This window comes from Callospermophilus lateralis, chromosome 11 (assembly GCF_048772815.1).
Source record: "Callospermophilus lateralis isolate mCalLat2 chromosome 11, mCalLat2.hap1, whole genome shotgun sequence".
NCBI classification, from domain to species: domain Eukaryota; kingdom Metazoa; phylum Chordata; class Mammalia; order Rodentia; family Sciuridae; genus Callospermophilus; species Callospermophilus lateralis.
In genome coordinates this window covers 37340801-37358666 of record NC_135315.1, presented here as the reverse complement: position 1 = coordinate 37358666, position 17866 = coordinate 37340801, and the positions used below count along the sequence as shown (strand labels likewise).

Sequence of the window (17866 nt, the reverse complement as noted above, 5' to 3'; positions counted from 1 at the left end):
AGGTGTTTGGGTTTTGTTTAGTTTTATGGGGGTAGGGGGTTTGGGGGGTGGTATGGTGCCAGGGAGGGAACCCAGGGCCTCATGCATTCTGGGCAAGAATTTTACCAGAGCCACCTACCCTCCAAGTTCTAACTCAATGATAAAATATTGGAAAGGGCCTTCTAAAGTCAGGAACAAGACAAGGATGATAGCTATTGTTGCTTCTACCTACAGAATACTGGAAGTTAATCTAACCAGTGCAGTAGATAAGAAAAAGTGTTGAAAAGCATTCAGAAAACTTTTTTTTTTAATTTGTCCTGCTGTGTTGAGAATTGAACCAAAGGCCTTATACATGCTAGGCAAGCACTCTACCACAGAGCTTCATCCTCAGCCCCCAGGGTCCCCTTTGATTCATTATATACCTAACTCTAAAAGAAAATAAAGGGCGAGGGGCTGGGGATACAGCTCAGTGGTAGACTGCTTACCTAGCATGAATGAGGCCCTGGATTTAACCCTCAGTACCACAACAGCCTCCTCTAATACCCATTTTCCACACACAAAATCACAGTTGTAACTCTACCCAGACAGTTCCATGTTAGAACACAGCAAAAACCTAGAGGGATATGCATCTAAATCCCTTATCTCCTCCTGGCTCATGTCTCAGGGATGCAAAGCCCCGTTGTTTCTCATTCAGCTTTATTTCCCCCTAAACCTCCACTTCTCTTTAATACTAATGATATCTGCCTTCTCCAAGTGTTTGTCACTCTCTCTTCCCTAGGGAAAATCAGAAAAAGCTGATAAAGTAGATCTCTGATCCAGAGTTTTATGGTGAGCTAAGCTGAAAGAGGTTGGGATATATGCAGCCTTTGCTGCTACCATGGCAAAATATGAAAAAGAATTTTGTTAAAACACTTGCATATTTATAGCTCAAGGCAATGTGAAGTTGGGAAGAAGTGGGTTAGGCATTAGATTCAAGTTTGGAGTCCTGTGCTATCACTTATTGGCTTTACGTCACTGAGCTCTCATTTACCATCTGTAAGATAGAAAGATTCCCTGTGTCACACAGCTGTTCTAATGTCACCATGAGTCACATGTACAGGGCCTGAACAAACATAAGGGAACCTGGATGAACTTGCCCTCTAGACTATGGCAGGCCCACCCAATGTCTGATTCCTCTACACTCTCCCTCCTTTCCAGTAGGCCACAGCATTTGCTTCAGGAAAACCCACCCCCAGCCCCCTGGGGATAGCAACAGTCCTGACCTATGAACTAAGAGTCCCTGTGCAAGTCCTTGTTCTGCCCTGGGACTGCCACTTTTTCTTTAAGCCCCAAGTTCTTTATAAATGACACAATGGGCCAGGTGATCTTTATATGCCCCTCAAACTGCACTTTTCGAGGGTTCTCAGTTAGGTAGGAAGTACCTAAACTCACACAGGGAACAGGACAGAAGGGGCAACCAGCCACCTCAAATGCCAGCTTCAACTGACAAGTAGCAGCTGTCTGTAGTGCTGATTTTGTCCTAGGGTCTTCTGTGGGATCAAGAATCAGGATTTAGACTCACCAACCCTGTCCTCACTCAGACACCCCTGTGCAGGCGTGCCACTCATTGCTCATTCTCCCGGGTTGTTTCTACCCGTTTCAATCATCACCCATAAATGTCATATCTTCTAAGTGTAACTCTGACCCCCTTTTCCTGCAACCAGGACACAACTGATTACACAACAAGTTCTCTAATCAAGAAGAGTAACCTTAAAAAAAAAAAATGTGATCAGTACACAATCCAGATCATTTCTCTACTTCATCTTTTATTTTCCATTCCCTGGCATGACCCTCCCCTCCCAGACAGAGGTATAGCTTTCAGATGAATGGCCATGGTGGTGGTATCAGATGGGGGGGGCAGCTTTACTTCATACACTAAGGCACAAGGCTGTGGTACAGCTGGCAGGAAGAAGTGTAATTATATTGCATCTTGGAGCCACCAGCAATGAATTTCTGCATAAAGGACTAGGTTTGCCATGTATTATTTACACTAGCATCAATTTTCCCAGCTGGCTGTATTTATTGTGCAAATTCTCCTGTCTGTTTGTGGGCAAGGCCACGGTTCAGCACCTCTGGTTACTCTATACTGTGGAAGGGCCCCACAGGGCACCATGCATATTAAACAAGTGGCTGGATTCACCAGGAGCAGGTCATTGCCTTCCTTCTGTTAAATTATATCCCTGGGACAGCAGCAAGCTCACATTCTAGTCATGGTGATGCATGCAGGTATGTGAAACCAAATCAACAAGAGCAAAGGAATAATCATTCTTTGGGGCACGAGGGCTTTACTGTGAGAAACTGAAAAACAACCTTGGTGGGGGGGTGGTTCTGGAGCTCAGGGAATTGTCTTTTTACATATACTTTTAAGAGCAGGACCTAGATGAAGAATTGTTTTTGCATTTATGAGGTTATTTCCATCCAGTAACTCAGAGGCAGCTGAGGGGAAAGGAAACCCATCCTACAGATGGAAAAACAGAGGCAAAAAAAAAAGAGAGGAAGGGAGGGAGCAAGCTAGTGGCTCCCTGGCCCCATCATTGTGCTAGGACTGAGCATAAGATCTGATGGCGATACACAGGAGTATTCTTCCATTTAATGGAAGAATAGTATGGCCTCTGCAGTGATGCCCAGGTTGAACTCAGCTTCCATTGGAAATATAGAAAGTGAATGCAAAGGGAGGAAATGTGGCACCAGCATGGACCTGTGCATCCTTCACGGCAGCTTCCTCTTGGCCTGTGGCTCTAAGAGCCTCCATAGAGAATGAAGCTCAGGAAACTGAGCCGGTTCTTTGTGCCAGTCTGAGAACTTCTGCAGTCCCAGGTGCAGGCTGGCAGTGAACAGCAACATTACTAAGAAGGAAAGGTAGGGGGCTGTGATGCCTCCTCCTGTCCCAATCAACAGCATCAGTCATGTCTGCTCTCCCTGAAACACTGGGCTCTGCTCTGGAGTCTCCCAGGTCCCAATGTCCATCACTTCCTGGAACCCTGTTGGCTGGAAGAGGAGACAGAGGGAAGGGTAAGTTGAGTTAAGCAACCCACGTGGGTAGACCTATTCCACAGTTTCAGCATCAGAGAATTCAGTAAGACACTTGTGGGCATGGAAACCTCCCTCCAGGGCCCAAGATCACTGGCACTCCCCTGGGGCTGGCTCACCTGACGTGGAGACTTGGTCAGACACACTGTGCGCTGGCTGCTGCCTGATGTTCCTGTACCCTCAATGATGTCCAGAAGAATTCGGGTGCTGGGCACAAAGCTCCAGGAACGTCCAAGAGCAGGTTTGAACTTACCACTATCCCTGTCCCGGGTCACGTGGTTGGTCACCTGCAGAAAGGCTTATAGATACATAATGCTAGTACAGAGGACATCTGCTCCTACTTTTTCAATTTATAGATGGGAAAAGTGAGGCCTGGTGTAGACAGATGACTCCCCCAAGGCTCTATAACTTCATGGCAGGTCTGGGACTAGATCATAGGGCTCCTGACCTGGACCCAGCTCTCTCTGCTAAAACCTTCAAGCCTCAAGCCTAACCCCCAGCTAGAAGGCAATTTGACACCTGTTTGGGAAAAAGCAGTGCTAGTCACACTTTCCCATAGGGAAGTTACTGGTGGGCTTGCAGCCACTATACCCCCAACCCAGCATCCAGAGACCATGTCCACCCAGCCCTTTGTAATATACCTGTGTATTTATGGGGGCAAGAGGAGTTTTGTCCTTTTTTTTTTTTTTTTTTTTTGTGGTACCGGGTATTGAATCCAGGGCATCAGGCATGCTAGGCAAGCATTCTACCATTGAGCTATGTCCCCTGCCCTGAGAGAGTTGTCTGGTTTGATACCAGGGGCACTTAATCACTGAGTCACATCACATTTCCAGCCCCTTTTTTAAATGTTAATGTGCAAATATATTTCATACCCAAATTCATACAAGATGATTCAAATACTAGATGTACAATGATCTGTGACTGACTAAACAGACACACAAACAAGAAAGTTACAAGCATGATGCAAGCATGAAAAAGCTGTTGAATTCCTGTTTTAAAACAGACTTTTCACCTAAACTACAGTTTCTGCGGCCAAAGCAAAGTCTAAATGTATTTGTATATGTTTGGGAAATAAATAGTTTAACCTGTATTGGTCACTTATGCTCTGATGGGGGACAGAAACCCTGTTTATCCACAGAAATATTTATAATATTCTTTTTTTTTATTAATTTTTATTGTTGGTTGTTCAAAACATTACATAGTACTTGATATATCATATTTCACACTTTGATTCAAGTGGGATATGAACTCCCATTTTTACCCCGTATACAGATTTCAGAATCACATCAGTTGCACATCCATTGATTTACATATTCCATACTAGTGTCTGTTGTATTCTGCTGCCTTTCCTATCTTCTACTATCCCCCCTCCCCCCCTCCCATCCCCTCTTCTCTCTCTACCCACTCTACTGTAATTCATTTCTCCCCCTTATATTTTCCCCCTTTCCCCTCACTTCCTCTTTTATGTAATTTTGTGTACCCCTGAGGGTCTCCTTCCATTTACATGCAATTTCCCTTCTCTCTCCCTTTCCCTCCCACCTCTCATCCCTGTTTAATGTTAATCTTCTTCTCATGCTCTTCGTCCCTACTCTGTTCTTAGTTACTCTCCTTATATCAAAGAAGACATTTGGCATTTGTTTTTAAGGGATTGGCTAGCTTCACTTAGCATAATCTGCTCAAATGCCATCCATTTCCCTGCAAATTCTATGATTTTGTCATTTTTTAATGCAGAGTAATACTCCATTGTGTATAAATGCCACATTTTTTTTATCCATTCGTCTATTGAAGGGCATCTAGGTTGGTTCCACAGTCTTGCTATTGTGAATTGTGCTGCTATGAACATGGATGTAGCAGTGTCCCTATAGTGTGCTTTTTTTAGGTCTTTAGGGAATAGACCGAGTAGGGGAATAGCTGGGTCAAATGGTGGTTCCATTCCGAGCTTTCCAAGAAATCTCCATACTGCTTTCCAAATTGGCCCCACCAATTTGCAGTCCTACCAGCAATGTACAAGTGAACCCTTTTCCCCACATCCTTATAATATTCTTGATATTATTCATTTATATCTAAGTGGGGATCATAAGCAAATATTTACATGCTAAATCATACCTTTCTTATCATTAACAATCAAGCCTTTAAAATGTGACCTCAGAAATACTTTTGAATAACATGAAGAACAGCTAAAAGGACTGACATGAAAACAAGGTGTAGTGGTCCACATCTGTAATTCCAGTTACTTGTGAGGCTGAGGCAGGAGGATCAGAAGTTCCAGCCTAGCCTAGACAACTTAATGAGACCTTATCTCACAATAAAATTTAAAAAGGACTGGACATGGGGCAGGGGTTGTGGCTCAGTGATAGAGCGCTTGCATAACATGTTGGAGGCACTGGGTTCTATCCTCAGTACCACATAAAAAAAACAAATATAAATAAAATAAAATTATTTTAAAAAGGGGGGGTTCAGCATTTTTTATTTTGAGATAGGATCTCAATAAGTTGCTTAGGGCCTCACCAAGTTGCTGAGGCTGGCCTCAAACTTGCAATCCTCCTTCCTTAGCCTCCCAAGTCACTGAAATTATAGGAATGCACAGCACAAGTTTTTGAATAGGAGTCCTAATCTGGTGGATCGGCTCCCATAGAGGCATGCAAGTGTGACAGCCCCTAGAGGCTAGGGCTTGTTCATCACTGAATCCCTACTGCCTATTCTGGAGTCTGGCACATATAAGGTGCTTACAGACATCCAAAAGCCAAGAAAGCAAGGCCCCAAGAACTTGTGTTTGAATAAAAAGATAGGAAAACAGATCCTTCTGCACTGCCAGTGAGAATACAAATTAGTATAACCTTCCACAAAATGTGGAAATGTTGCCTCTAGACATTTATTTATTTATTTGGTGGGGGGTACTGTAGAGTGAACACAGAGGTACTTAACCACTGAGCCATATCCCCAAGCTTTTTAAAAATTTTATTTAGAGACAGGGTATCACTAGGTTGCTTAGGGCCTCGCTAAGTGGCTGAGGCTAGCCTGGAACTTGTGACCTCCTTGCCTCAGCCTCCCAAGTCACTGGGATTACAGGTGTGTGCCACCATGCCTGGCCCATGAGTTATTTTTCATGGACACAGATTTCAGTTTTATAAGATGAAAACAGCCATGGAGATGGACAGTGATAAGGGTACATTACAAATGTATTTTATACCACTTATCTTAACATATTTTTAAAAACTGGGAAAAACATGCATAGCTCCTAGGAAGAATGTGAGTTGAAGGCCACCACAGTGAGAATCCATCTCAAAAAAAAAAAGAAAAAACCTGCTAAAGGGCTGGGGATGTGGCTCAAGTGGTAGTGCGCTCGCCTGGCATGCGTGCAGCCCGGGTTCGATTCTCAGCACCACGTACAAACAAAGATGTTGTGTCTGCCGATAACTAAAAAATAAATATTAAGAAAAAAAAAACCTGCTAAAAATGACAGTCTTAAAGATCTATGTAAGAATAAGGGAGATGGACTGAAATGGTTATTTTTTATGGATTCTTAAACAAGTTTACTTTAGTTAGAAGGTTAGTTAAAAGTATAACTATAGCCAGGAGCAGTGCACACTTGTAATCCCAGTAGCTTGGGAGGCTGAGACAGGAAGATGGTGAGTTCAAAGCCAGCCTTGGCAAGGGTGAGGCGCTCAGCAACTTAATGAGACCCTGTCTCTAATAAAATACACAATTGGGCTGAGGATGTGGCTCAGTGGTTGAATGCCCCTAAGTTCAATTCCTGGTAACCCCTCACCCCCAAAAAAGTATAAGTATATATGCAAAGAAAAAAGATTTTAGGAGATAAAATATAATTAAGTTTCTGTGGATATGGAGATTGAATACACAATTGAATTTTATATTTAATTACTTTTTAAATCTTCCTATGAGAAGCATGAAGACTTTAAAAATTGCTTCTAGCCAGGCATAATGGTGTATGCCTGTAATACCAGTGACCTGGGAGGCTGAGGCAGAAGGATAGCAAGTTTGAGGCCAGCCTCAATAATTTATCAAGACCCTAATCTCAAAAAATAAATAAATAAAACAGAAAAAGGGATGGGATGTGCCTCAGTGGTAGAGTGCCCCTGGGATCAATTCCCAGTAATAAAAAAAAAAAAGAAAAGAAAAAAAAAAGAATGAAAACAAAAAACAAACTGCTTCCTAAGCAGAAAAAGTTACTTTAACAACAAAATGATCCATTTATAGGGAAAACCATAGGGACAGAAAAATTACGAGGTTATCTGGGATCAAGGGACCTTTTGGTAGGATAACAAGATTGGATACAACTGTATTTATTAGTCAAACTTCAAACAAGGAAGAGCTACTCTATGTAAATTAAACCTCAATAAACATGACTTAAAAAGAGAAAAAGAAAAACAAATTGGTTCCTAATCCTCTTGGCTACTAATGGTCCAGTTTCTTCCCTTTCAGTCCAGAGCTCCAGCTGACCTGGGGAAATTGGGCTATATCCCTTTCCTAAAGGGTTTACTCTGGGTTCAGAGCTGCCATTTAAGGGAAATGAAGAGTTAGCTGTAACTGGAAATTAAGTTTGTAGGCTGATTATGAAGTCAAATAACAACAAGTGCTGGCGAGGATGTGGGGAAAAGAGTACTCTTGTACATTGCTGGTGGGACTGCAAATTGGTGCGGCCAATTTGGAAAGCAGTATGGAGATTCCTGGGAAAGCTGGGAATGGAACCACCATTTGACCCAGCTATTGCCCTTCTCGGACTATTCCCTGAAGACCTTAAAAGAGCGCACTACAGGGATACTGCTACATCGATGTTCATAGCAGCACAATTCACAATAGCTAGACTGTGGAACCAACCCCGATGCCCCTCAATAGATGAATGGATAAAAAAAATGTGGCATTTATACACAATGGAGTACTACGCAGCACTAAGAAATGACAAAATCATGGAATTTGCAGGGAAATGGATGGCATTAGAGCAGATTATGCTAAGTGAAGCTAGCCAATCCCTAAAAAACAAATGCCAAATGTCTTCTTTGATATAATGAGAGCAACTAAGAACAGAACAGGAAGGAAGAGCAGGAGGAAAAGATTAACATTTAACAGAGTCATGAGGTGGGAGGGAAAGGGAGAGAAAAGAGAAATTCCATGGAAATGGAAGGAGACCCTCATTGTTATACAAAATTACATATAAGAGGTTGTGAGGGGAATGGGAAAAAAATAAGGAGAGAAATGAATTACAGTAGATGGGGTAGAGAGAGAAGATGGGAGGGGAGGGGAGGGGGGATAGTAGAGGATAGGAAAGGTAGCAGAATACAACAGTTACTATTATGGTATTGTGTAAAAATGTGGATGTGTAACCGATGTAATTCTGCAATATTTGTAATGTTTTGAATAACCAATAATAAAAAAAAAATCCCTCCATAAAAAAAAAAAAAAAAAAAAAAAAGTTTGTAGGCTGAGCCTCTTGCTCACCACCACTGCCATGCTGAGCTCCCGGGCCAGGGTCTTCAGCTCTCGGGCCAGCTGCATCATCAAGGCCAAGCCTGAGGGAGGAGAAGCAGAGGACAAGGGATAGGGCTGGCCTGGGGCCAGACTCCAGAGCCAGGAGATGAGGGTCCGTCCGCTCCCCTCAGGCTCTGCCACAGCACTCACCATCTCTCTGCTGACCTCCCAGAAGTGGGGAGACCACTGCAGTGACCGAGTCCACAATCACCACCTTCACAGTCCCCGAAGAACACCTCACCTAGAGGGATTTGGGGGAAGCAGCCACCATGAACCAGTGGCCTCTTGGGCAGGGCACCCGTTGCAGGACAAGCTTGCACATCCATCAGAAGCTAGTCAGAAACAAGCTCTCCATTCCAAGTAAGCTGCACGGGCAACACAGAATTCCAGCAATGCTTTCCCCAACCCAGCGGGGTGCCTAACAGACTTCACTGAAGACTTGGGTGGGCAGAGGGGGTTTAAATCACAGGATGTGGCAAATGCTCCTTCATAAATTCCCATTCAGAGGACTGTGGTCAGCTCTGGGTTCTCTCATGTCCTGTCTCCCACCAACCATCCTCTTAGGACCTTCTCCTTTTCTGACTCACTCCTCATCTCTCTCCTTCTCACTTCCACCCCAAATTCCCAACTTCTTTCACTGAAGAGTTTGCTTTCTCTTTATTTCACTGCCTCTTTCTAAATCATTCCTCCAAAGCCTCTTTTCCATAGCTAAAGTGGTTCCAAATAAAGACAACTCTTTAAGAAGAGCTCTGATGCCATCTTTCAAACCACAAGCATTAACATCCTCCTGGTTCCTTGGGCCTACGTTGTGTTCCAGGATTCCTTTCTCTTCTCCCTTACTTCTTATATTCTGATTCTGTTTCTACAACACAGGCCTGAATGTGGATGTGGATGTGTGAAGAAAAGACACTTGAGGGTATAGCAGCCACTTAGCAATCATGAGGGGACAAACAAGAGAATCAGACACACAGCCTCGTGCCCTCATGTTCTGGAGTGGCCAACCTTCATAACTCATGTGAGATAATTAGTTGTCCTCAAAGTTCAAGTCTGTCAAAAAATCTGTATTACTCGCAGCTGAAATCATTCCTAATTGGTGTTAGGAGGAATGCAGAGATGAAGAGACGAATACAACATAATCCTTGCATTCAAGGAAATTATTGTTTAGCAGGGATGGGGAATATGTAAACAATAAAGCATATAAAATAAGTACTAAGGAATTCCACTTTGGGAGTGGCACACACAGCTGACATCATCAGATTGTACATATGCATTCCCAAAGTGAGTCTGTAGTAGGACACCTGCCCACATACAGATGGCTCCTGAGAGCTGAGTAAAGCAGGGAAGGGCAGGACAGAAGCCTTACCTGTTGGGTCACAGTGCCTCGGAGATCCTGCAGCACATCCAGCATCTGAAAGATGTCAAATGCATGCACCACCTGGATCCTCTGGAGAGCTCTTGCCTATAGGGGTGGGAGAGAAATGTAGAGGCTTGGGATAAGATGGATCAGGGGGCTGAGGAAGGTGATGAAGAGGAATTATAAGGCTGAGAAGGGGAAGAGGCACTCGGACACAAACACTCAGGTCCAGAATGGCAACTGGGTTTTGTCCAAGGGGCTAGATCTGCCTGGGTATTGAACTATAACATATTTGCAACTTGGTGGGAAAAAGATACAACTGATTGATGATATCTGCCATGGGCAAGAAATGGGCTGGAAACAGATGTTGGGTGATTACCAGCTCTGATTAGAATATGCAAGGAGCTGGGAGGGATTCCTGGAAGAACTGTCCCAGTGGCATGCAAGCTGGGAAAATGACACTATCGGGGCAGGCTTGAGGGACACAGGAAGCTATCAACAGAACCTCAAATTTCAAAGCAAGAAATGACTGTTCACTGAAACAGCCCACATTTTTGCAGTGTAAGGGACATTAGGGTCTTCTAGTCAAGAGTCTCACAGGAACCCAACTGTACTGCCCCTTACCTGTTCCTCTTCATCCTGGGTCCTAGGCTGAAGTAGCTGGAGGAGGCGGGAAGCTGTCAGCCCTCCATTAGAATCAATGTATAGGACATTCTGCTGCAGGCCATGGGCCACATTTGCAGCCACACAAAGACATACCTTAGAGAGAATGGCCCATCAGGTGAACCTGAGCCCTCAGAGAGGGAAGGTCTAGAAACAAAGCTCATTTTGTCCAGATTTCAGAGGCACAAACCACCTAAGTCCAAGCCCACCTCTCATCACCCATCTTGCCACTTTTGACTCCTGAACCCATGAAGACACTGGTGGAAGCTCCACACAGATCCAGGACTAGACACCCACCTCTACCAGTCTTCCTGGCTGCTGCCTCACACATACCTGGGTTTTGCCACTACCTGGGCCTCCTACAATTTCAGTCACTTCTCCTGTATACAGACCAGCATCAAGCAGTTTGTCCAAGCTGATGGCAGAAGAGAAATCAATCATGAGGTTGGGGGGAAAAAAGAGAAGAAAAGACCTTCCTTCCAAGTACTGGTTCTGTTCAGAGATGTCCCAGTCATCTCTGGCTAGGAGCTCCTCTCTCTAGCAGAGCAAAAGCTTTTAATTGTTATTAGGTCCAATTTATCATTTTTTTTTTGACAGTGCTGTGTGAAATTTTTTAATGGATCATACTTCTAGTGTCAAGTCTAAGGCTTTTGCCTAGCCTCAGATCCCCAAGATTTTTCTAAAAGCTAAATAAATTTATGTTTTACATTTAAGTTCATGATCCATCTTTAGTCTTTTTTTTTTTCCCCTCCTTTTTTCTTTTTTGGTACCAGGGACTGAACCCAAGGATGCTTAATCAAGGAACCATATCCACAGCCCTTTTTATTTAGATGGGGTCTTGCTAGGTTGCTTAGAGCCTCTCTAAGTTGCTGAGGCTGGCTTTGAACTCATAATCCTCCTGCCTCAGCCTCCCGAGTCACTGGGATTACAGTTGTCTGCCACCATGCCTGGCTCATTTTTAGTCAATTTTTATATCAAGTGTGAAATTTAGATTTTTTTATGTCCAATAGCTCTAGTATCATTTGTTTAAAAGGCTATCTTTCCTTCTTGCTTCTGTATCTTTGTCAAAAACAATTTAAAAAAAATTTTTTTTAAGTTGGCGATGGATCTCCATTTCATTTACTTATATGTGGTTCCGAGAATGGAACCCAGTGCCCCACACATGCCAGGCAAGTGCTCTACCTGAGTCACAACCCCAACTTGAGTCATTCATTTTTTATCTCTTTCATCAGCAATTTTTAATTTCTCACAGGCAAATCCTACACAATCTTTAGACTCATACCTAAGTGTTTCATTTTCTTTGGTGCAACTCTAAATGGTATTGTTTTAATTTCAGTTTCCACATGTTCATTGAGAATATAAAGAAACGCAATTGATTTTTATGTGATGTTGTACTCCACAACCTTGCTGAACTCGATTATTTGTTCTAGGAGTTTGTAATTATCTGCTTGTTTGTCTGTCTCCCTTATCTGGTAAGAGCACCCTGGGGCAAGGACCAGGCCTTGTGCCTGCTACATCACCAACATTAGCACATGCCCCAGACCTGAGAGGCACACAATAAAGGTTACTAGAGAAATTATAATAGAACAAGGCTGTTGTTTTATTTAGTTCCTGTATAGTCAACACTCAGGCTCTGAAAGCCTTGGGATAAACTTCAAGAAGCAGACAATTCCTAAGCCAGGTTGTCCTTGTACCACCATAAAACAGATCACCCTCCATGCCCTGCCTGGTATGGGGCTGAAGCTTCATCTGAGCCACAGCCTGTACCACATGCATCCCTTTTCTGATGCTGCAATCATCGTCACAGACTCCAGGCCTCTGAAAATGGTTCTTAAAGACCTCCCATGACCTACCTGTGACCTGCAACCTGCAACGTGTCAGGCAGCACTCTAGTAATTGTCCCTTCTATTTCAAACCCAGGGACCACAGGTTTCTGCCAGTCAAAATCCTTCTGGTTAACACTCCAGCCTTATGGCTTCTTGGAATAACTGTGCTCACACCGTCTCTGTTTAACAATCACCTGTTTAATACACATCCAAGCTCCACCACTCCTGGATCCCATCCCTCCCACTAAGACCTGGGAAGCTCCAGTTTCATTCCAGTGTGGTCACCAGATCAGCAGTATCTGCCACACTCCAGAATGGCTAGAAATGCAAGATCCCGTTTCCCCTATCTTGACCTACTGATCAAATATTCTGGCAGTGGACCCACATCTAGGTTTCAATAAGAACTCTAGGTGAGGGCTGGGGATGTGGCTCAAGCGGTAGCACGCTTGCCTGGCATGCATGCGGCCCGGGTTCGATCCTCAGCACCACATACAAACAAAGATGCTGTGTCTGCAGATAACTAAAAAATAATAAATATTAAAAATTCTCTCTCTCTTTCTCTAAGAAAAAAAAATTCTAGGTGATTTTGATGCATTTTACTAGTCATTCTCAAAGGTTTTGTTTTTGTTTGAGATGGGGTCTTGCCATGTTGCTTACGGGTCTCAAAGTTGGGGGCTCAAGCAATCTTACTACCTAAGCCTCTGGGGTAGCTGGGACTACAGGGGCATACCACCACACTTATCTTCCAGGGAAGTGTTATGTTGTGGGTTTTTTTTTTTTCCCTTCCCCCCCCCTTTTTTTTTGGTGGTGCTAGGAATTGAACCCAGGGCCATGCACATGCTAGGCAAGCACTCTACCAACTTAGCTATATTCCCCAGCCCGGGTTTTTTTTTTTTTTTTTTTCCATTATTGGTTGTTTGTTTTCTTTTTTTGGTGGGGGGCGGGTAACAGGGGATTGAATATGGGCACTTAACCACTGAGCTACACGCCCAGCCCTTTTTTGTTTTTTGACATGCCAGGCAGCACTCTTGTAATTGTCCCACTTTAGCAAGACATTTGCTAAAGTTGCTTTAGGGCCATGCTAAATTTCTGAGGCTGGCCTCAAACTCGTCATCCTCCTGCCTCAGCCTTCCAAATCACTGGGACTACATTATGTGCCACCATACCTGGCTCCAGGGAAGTTTTTAAAAAGATGCCTCTATCAGCAGTTCCTCAAACTTATCGGCCCACTAGAGTCAGATGGGAGTTTCAAAAACAAAAATAAAAACACTGATGCCTGTGTCCCACCCCTAGGGAATGCTACTGGTCTGGGAGGAGGCTTGTGCTTTGGGGTGTTGAGAAGTTCCCCCAGGGGATTCTAATGCACAGACAAGTTTAGGAATCACTGGCTTAGATCAATTAAGTTAGAATTTGTAGAAGTGAGACCTAAGCATGAGTTTCTTTTTGAGTCACCCAGGCAATTCTAATGTGCAGCCAGGATTCAATCAGTGGGCTTAACTCTAGTCAAGAACCAACCCCATCCTTGGTTGCCTGTTCAGCCTACATGAGCTATTCCCAAATCCACCTGTGTTCCTTTCCGTGTTTCCTCCAATTATATAGAGGACCTTCCTACCAATATATCACCTCCAGCAGCACAGCAGCATGAAAAGGGACCCCTGGCCATCACTGCCTAGAATGCCGGTGATTGCTGGGGTTTATCCTCTATCTTTTCCTCTGAACTACCTTTCAATCACTCTTTCAATTATTCATTCAAAATCACCCGAATCCCTCATATTTCCTGAAGGCCTTATTATAAAATGAGGGGGTACAGAGACGAACAGACAAAGCTCTTGCTTGAATGGAACCACCTTCTCTCTGATGAATCTAGTTTTTCCAAGGTACATTACCTTCTCTATTACTCTGCCAAGAATTCACACTGCCCACAGCACAAAGGCTCTGAGAACACTTACAACAAAGAAACCTGCTTAACGGGAGTCAATCAGGCATTTCTTAAACTTCTGACATAGGAATTCTCTCCCTGCAGCCAAGTTTTAAAGTTATATCCATTAACTGCCCACGGTGCACTGGGAGGAGGTCATCTTTGATTCTTCATACCTGTATCCTACCTGCTAGTATGACTTGTCATATTTCTTCTTCAGTATATTGCCAAATCTCACCTGTCCTGGATCAGACTCACACACCCCGCGTCGGCACCACCAGACCACCCCGCCTTGGTCTTTCTCAGTTCATCTACTCTGCACAGCTTTACCCCACTGCCTGGAACTCTCCTTTCACAATGGCCTCCCACCTTCAAGGAGGCAACACAGTAGATCAGTTAGGCTGTTAGGACCTCAAGTGCCCAGTCTGCTGAAGTAAGATCTTCAGCAAATCATTTAACCTGAGTCACAGTTTATATATCAAGAAAATGATTTTTTTTGGTACTGGGGATTAAACCCAGGGGCTCTTTACCACAGAGCTACACCCCTTTTTATTTTTTATTTTTTTTAAAGAGAGAGTGAGAGAGGGAGAGAGAGAGAAAGAATTTTAATATTTATTTTTCAGTTATCGGTGGACACAACATCTTTGTTTGTATGTGGTGCTGAGGATCGAACCCGGGCCGCACGCATGCCAGGCGAGCGCGCTACCGCTTGAGCCACATCCCCAGCCCCCCTTTTTATTTTGAAAGAGGGTCTCCCTAAGTTGCCAGGCTGACTTTGAGCTTGCAATTTTCCTGCCTCAGCCTCCCAAGTAGCTGGGATTACTGATGTGCATTACTGAGCCCAGCTAAAATGATGATTTTAAAGGCAATGCACTCACTCAATAGTGGTTGTGAAGAACAAATGACATAATGTATCAGGAATTGCTAAGCACTCGGGGAAAGTCTATTCCTCAAGGCCAAGACCCTGCTTCTCCAGGGTCTTCCTGCACTCTGATCTGCACCTGCCAGTGACCTATCAGCTTGCCATTCTACTGCTCCCTCTGTGTATGTTGGTTTAAAAGCTTCTGAAGCCCAGAGGCCAATCTGCTTCCTGTTAATCACTCCCTCTGTGGAGCTGCTTCCCTGTGTGCATCCACATGTCTTCTATTCATGTTTTCCTCCTATACACACTATATGCCATACTCCTAAGAGCAGGAGCCTTTCCTCCCTCGCATATGTATTCTCTGCATGTGTCTGGCACCCACTAGTTTGGATTACAAACTCATACCCCAAACCAGTAAGAGCAAGCACCATGCTGTATGAACCTTGCCAACAGAATGTGTTATGGAAACAGTAAGGGCCAGCCAGACCAATCCAAAAGCCTTTGTGGTGGCAGAGCTATTCATCAAGCTCTGCACAAACAGGCCAGAAGCGAGATCAGACTTACTTGGCCAGAAAGCGCCTGTTGTCTTCCAAGTCTTTCCTAACTTAAAAGACATGGCACAATGTAACTGCTCCTTCTGGTGAGCTCCCCTGTTCTCTATGACTGCAGAGTGTGGCAAAGGCACCAGGTTCTGGGTCAGATACCCGTGGACTTGAGCCTTATCTCTGCTACTTGCTCTTCTTAGGCTAATGCAAGGGGAACTAACAATTTCTAACTTGCAGTTTCACTGGAGAGATATCCTATAGGCAGCGACTACATGCACAAGCTCTATGTAAATGTTAATCCTGCTCTGTTCTCTCTTGCCCTACCTTTAAGTGACATGGAAGGTAGGGTGGATTCTAATCTGCTGAATAAAATGAGAGGCTAGGGACATCCTACCCGCCCTCCTTCACTAGCAATTGAAATAAGGGGCACTCCATCTCTGAGCTAAATCCTCAGACCTTTTTATTTTTTTATTTTGAGACAGGGTCTGGCTAAGTTGCCCAGCTGGCCTTGAACTTGTGAATCTTCCACCTCTGCCTCCCAAGTAGCTGGGATTACAAACCTGGGCCACTGTGCCCGGCTAATACTGCAGACATCTTGTATTGTTTGACAGCAGTTCTCAGCAGGGGCAATTTTCCATGCAAGGGACATTTAGCCATGTCTGGAGACATTTTTGATTGTCACAACTGTGGGGAGGGAAGGTACTACTGGCATCTGGTGGGTAGAGGTCAGGCATACTGCTAGACCTATTCCAATGCACAGCACAGCCCCCACCCCAATAAATAATTACATGTCCTAGAGTGTCAATAGTGTTAAGGCTGAGAAACCCTATAACCTTGTTCTAAGATAAAAAAATCAAGAAGTCCCAATGCCTCTCCTACTCCTCTGTCTATACTGCTCCCACTCCAGCCTTCAAAAACCCTGCTCTCTCTTGATCCAAGCACTGAACGTTCTTCTGTCTCTCGCTTTCTTATCCAAACACATGTACAAACCTTCCAATGCCGGTGGACAGGATGGCAGTGGAGGTCTTCATTTCCTCATAGAGATCCGCGCCATTGGAGGGGAAAGCAGAGAACTGAGCCAGCAACACCCGCCTCAGGGCAACCAGGGCCTGCCAAAGGGGCGGGCACTCAGACCACTCAGTACCGAGCCACCCACGGGGCTTCCCAGGTCCTCACTGGAACTCACTGCTCCGGAGGCTTAAGGGGCGTGGAGATCTCGAGCTCACCTTGTATGACAAGCCACACTTCTGAGCTACCTCCTCCAGGTCTGCGGCAGCCAGGTCCACCACTAAAAACAAAACACGTGCAGGTGATTGTCGCCCGGGCAGCCCCGACGTCCCGCGTTGGTTTCCCTGCTCTGTGATTCGGGGGTGCACTCTGCCTCCGCGCAGGCAGTCTCGGGAGGCCCGCGTGAAGTCACAGCCATTGGGCCTGGCACACAGTAGGGCTCCTCCCCTGGGCTCGGGTTTGGCTCCCGCACTCCCAGCCTTTCCAGAAGTGTATGGGGAGTGGCCCTTCAGTGAGAGGGCAGGGCCCTGCGGGTATGGCAGGGGGCGGGGGCGCGGGCCCACACGGTCACCTGTCTTGATGCCGCGACTCTTCAGAAGCTGGACCATCTCCTGGGTGAGGCCCGGGCACAGTCCAGCTCTGAGCACGCCCATGTCCCTGCAGGCCGGGAACAGTCCGACGGGCTCCGGCACTGGTCGTCACGTGGGTACTGCGGGACCCTCTCCAGACGCCGCTTCGCACCCGCTTTCGGGAGAAGGCCCTGGCGCGCCGGCTGCGCAAGGAGGAGGCTGCAGGAAAGCAGGGGGAGGCCCACCTGCCCTCCGGGATAGTCCGGGACTCCCGGCGCCCTGGGCCCGCTCTCCTCCGCTTCCGGGTTCCGGGCTCGCGCGCGACGGGAGCCTGGCCTGCAGCGCCATCTGCTGGCAGCACGGGCAAACCGCGGCGGCGAACCTAGCCGGACCCGGGCGCCCGGTTCCTGCTCCCAAGAGCTACAGACTGGAGCGGGACTCTGCGTGCCACCCGACCCTAGGCGCTACGAGCCACCCGCATTCAGCTGCATTCGGCCCCCAACTTCTTCCAAATACACACTCCAACCTTCTAAAGAAGGTTGAACGCCAGCTTCTGTTTCAGACGCTGGGGACACAGAAGTTAAGA

At 45.4% G+C, this 17866-nt stretch overlaps 1 protein-coding gene across 2 annotated transcripts; it reads right to left on the bottom strand.

Annotated features, from left to right (window-relative positions):
- Window positions 1-1777: 1777 nt before the first annotated feature.
- Rad51d (RAD51 paralog D) lies at window positions 1778-17578 on the bottom strand. Of its 2 annotated transcripts, XM_076869589.1 has the most exons (10): window positions 17283-17578; window positions 16930-16991; window positions 16694-16812; window positions 10886-10967; window positions 10514-10648; window positions 9899-9994; window positions 8686-8776; window positions 8506-8576; window positions 3168-3335; window positions 1778-3006 (listed from the first exon to the last, which is right to left on the bottom strand). In XM_076869589.1, exons 1-10 carry the CDS (start codon window positions 17362-17364, stop codon window positions 2923-2925), a joined length of 990 nt encoding a protein of 329 aa, XP_076725704.1. In that variant the 5' UTR covers window positions 17365-17578; the 3' UTR covers window positions 1778-2922. The 2 variants fall into 2 exon arrangements, with proteins under 2 accessions (XP_076725704.1, XP_076725705.1); XM_076869590.1 differs by lacking the exon at window positions 10514-10648.
- Window positions 17579-17866: the final 288 nt, after the last annotated feature.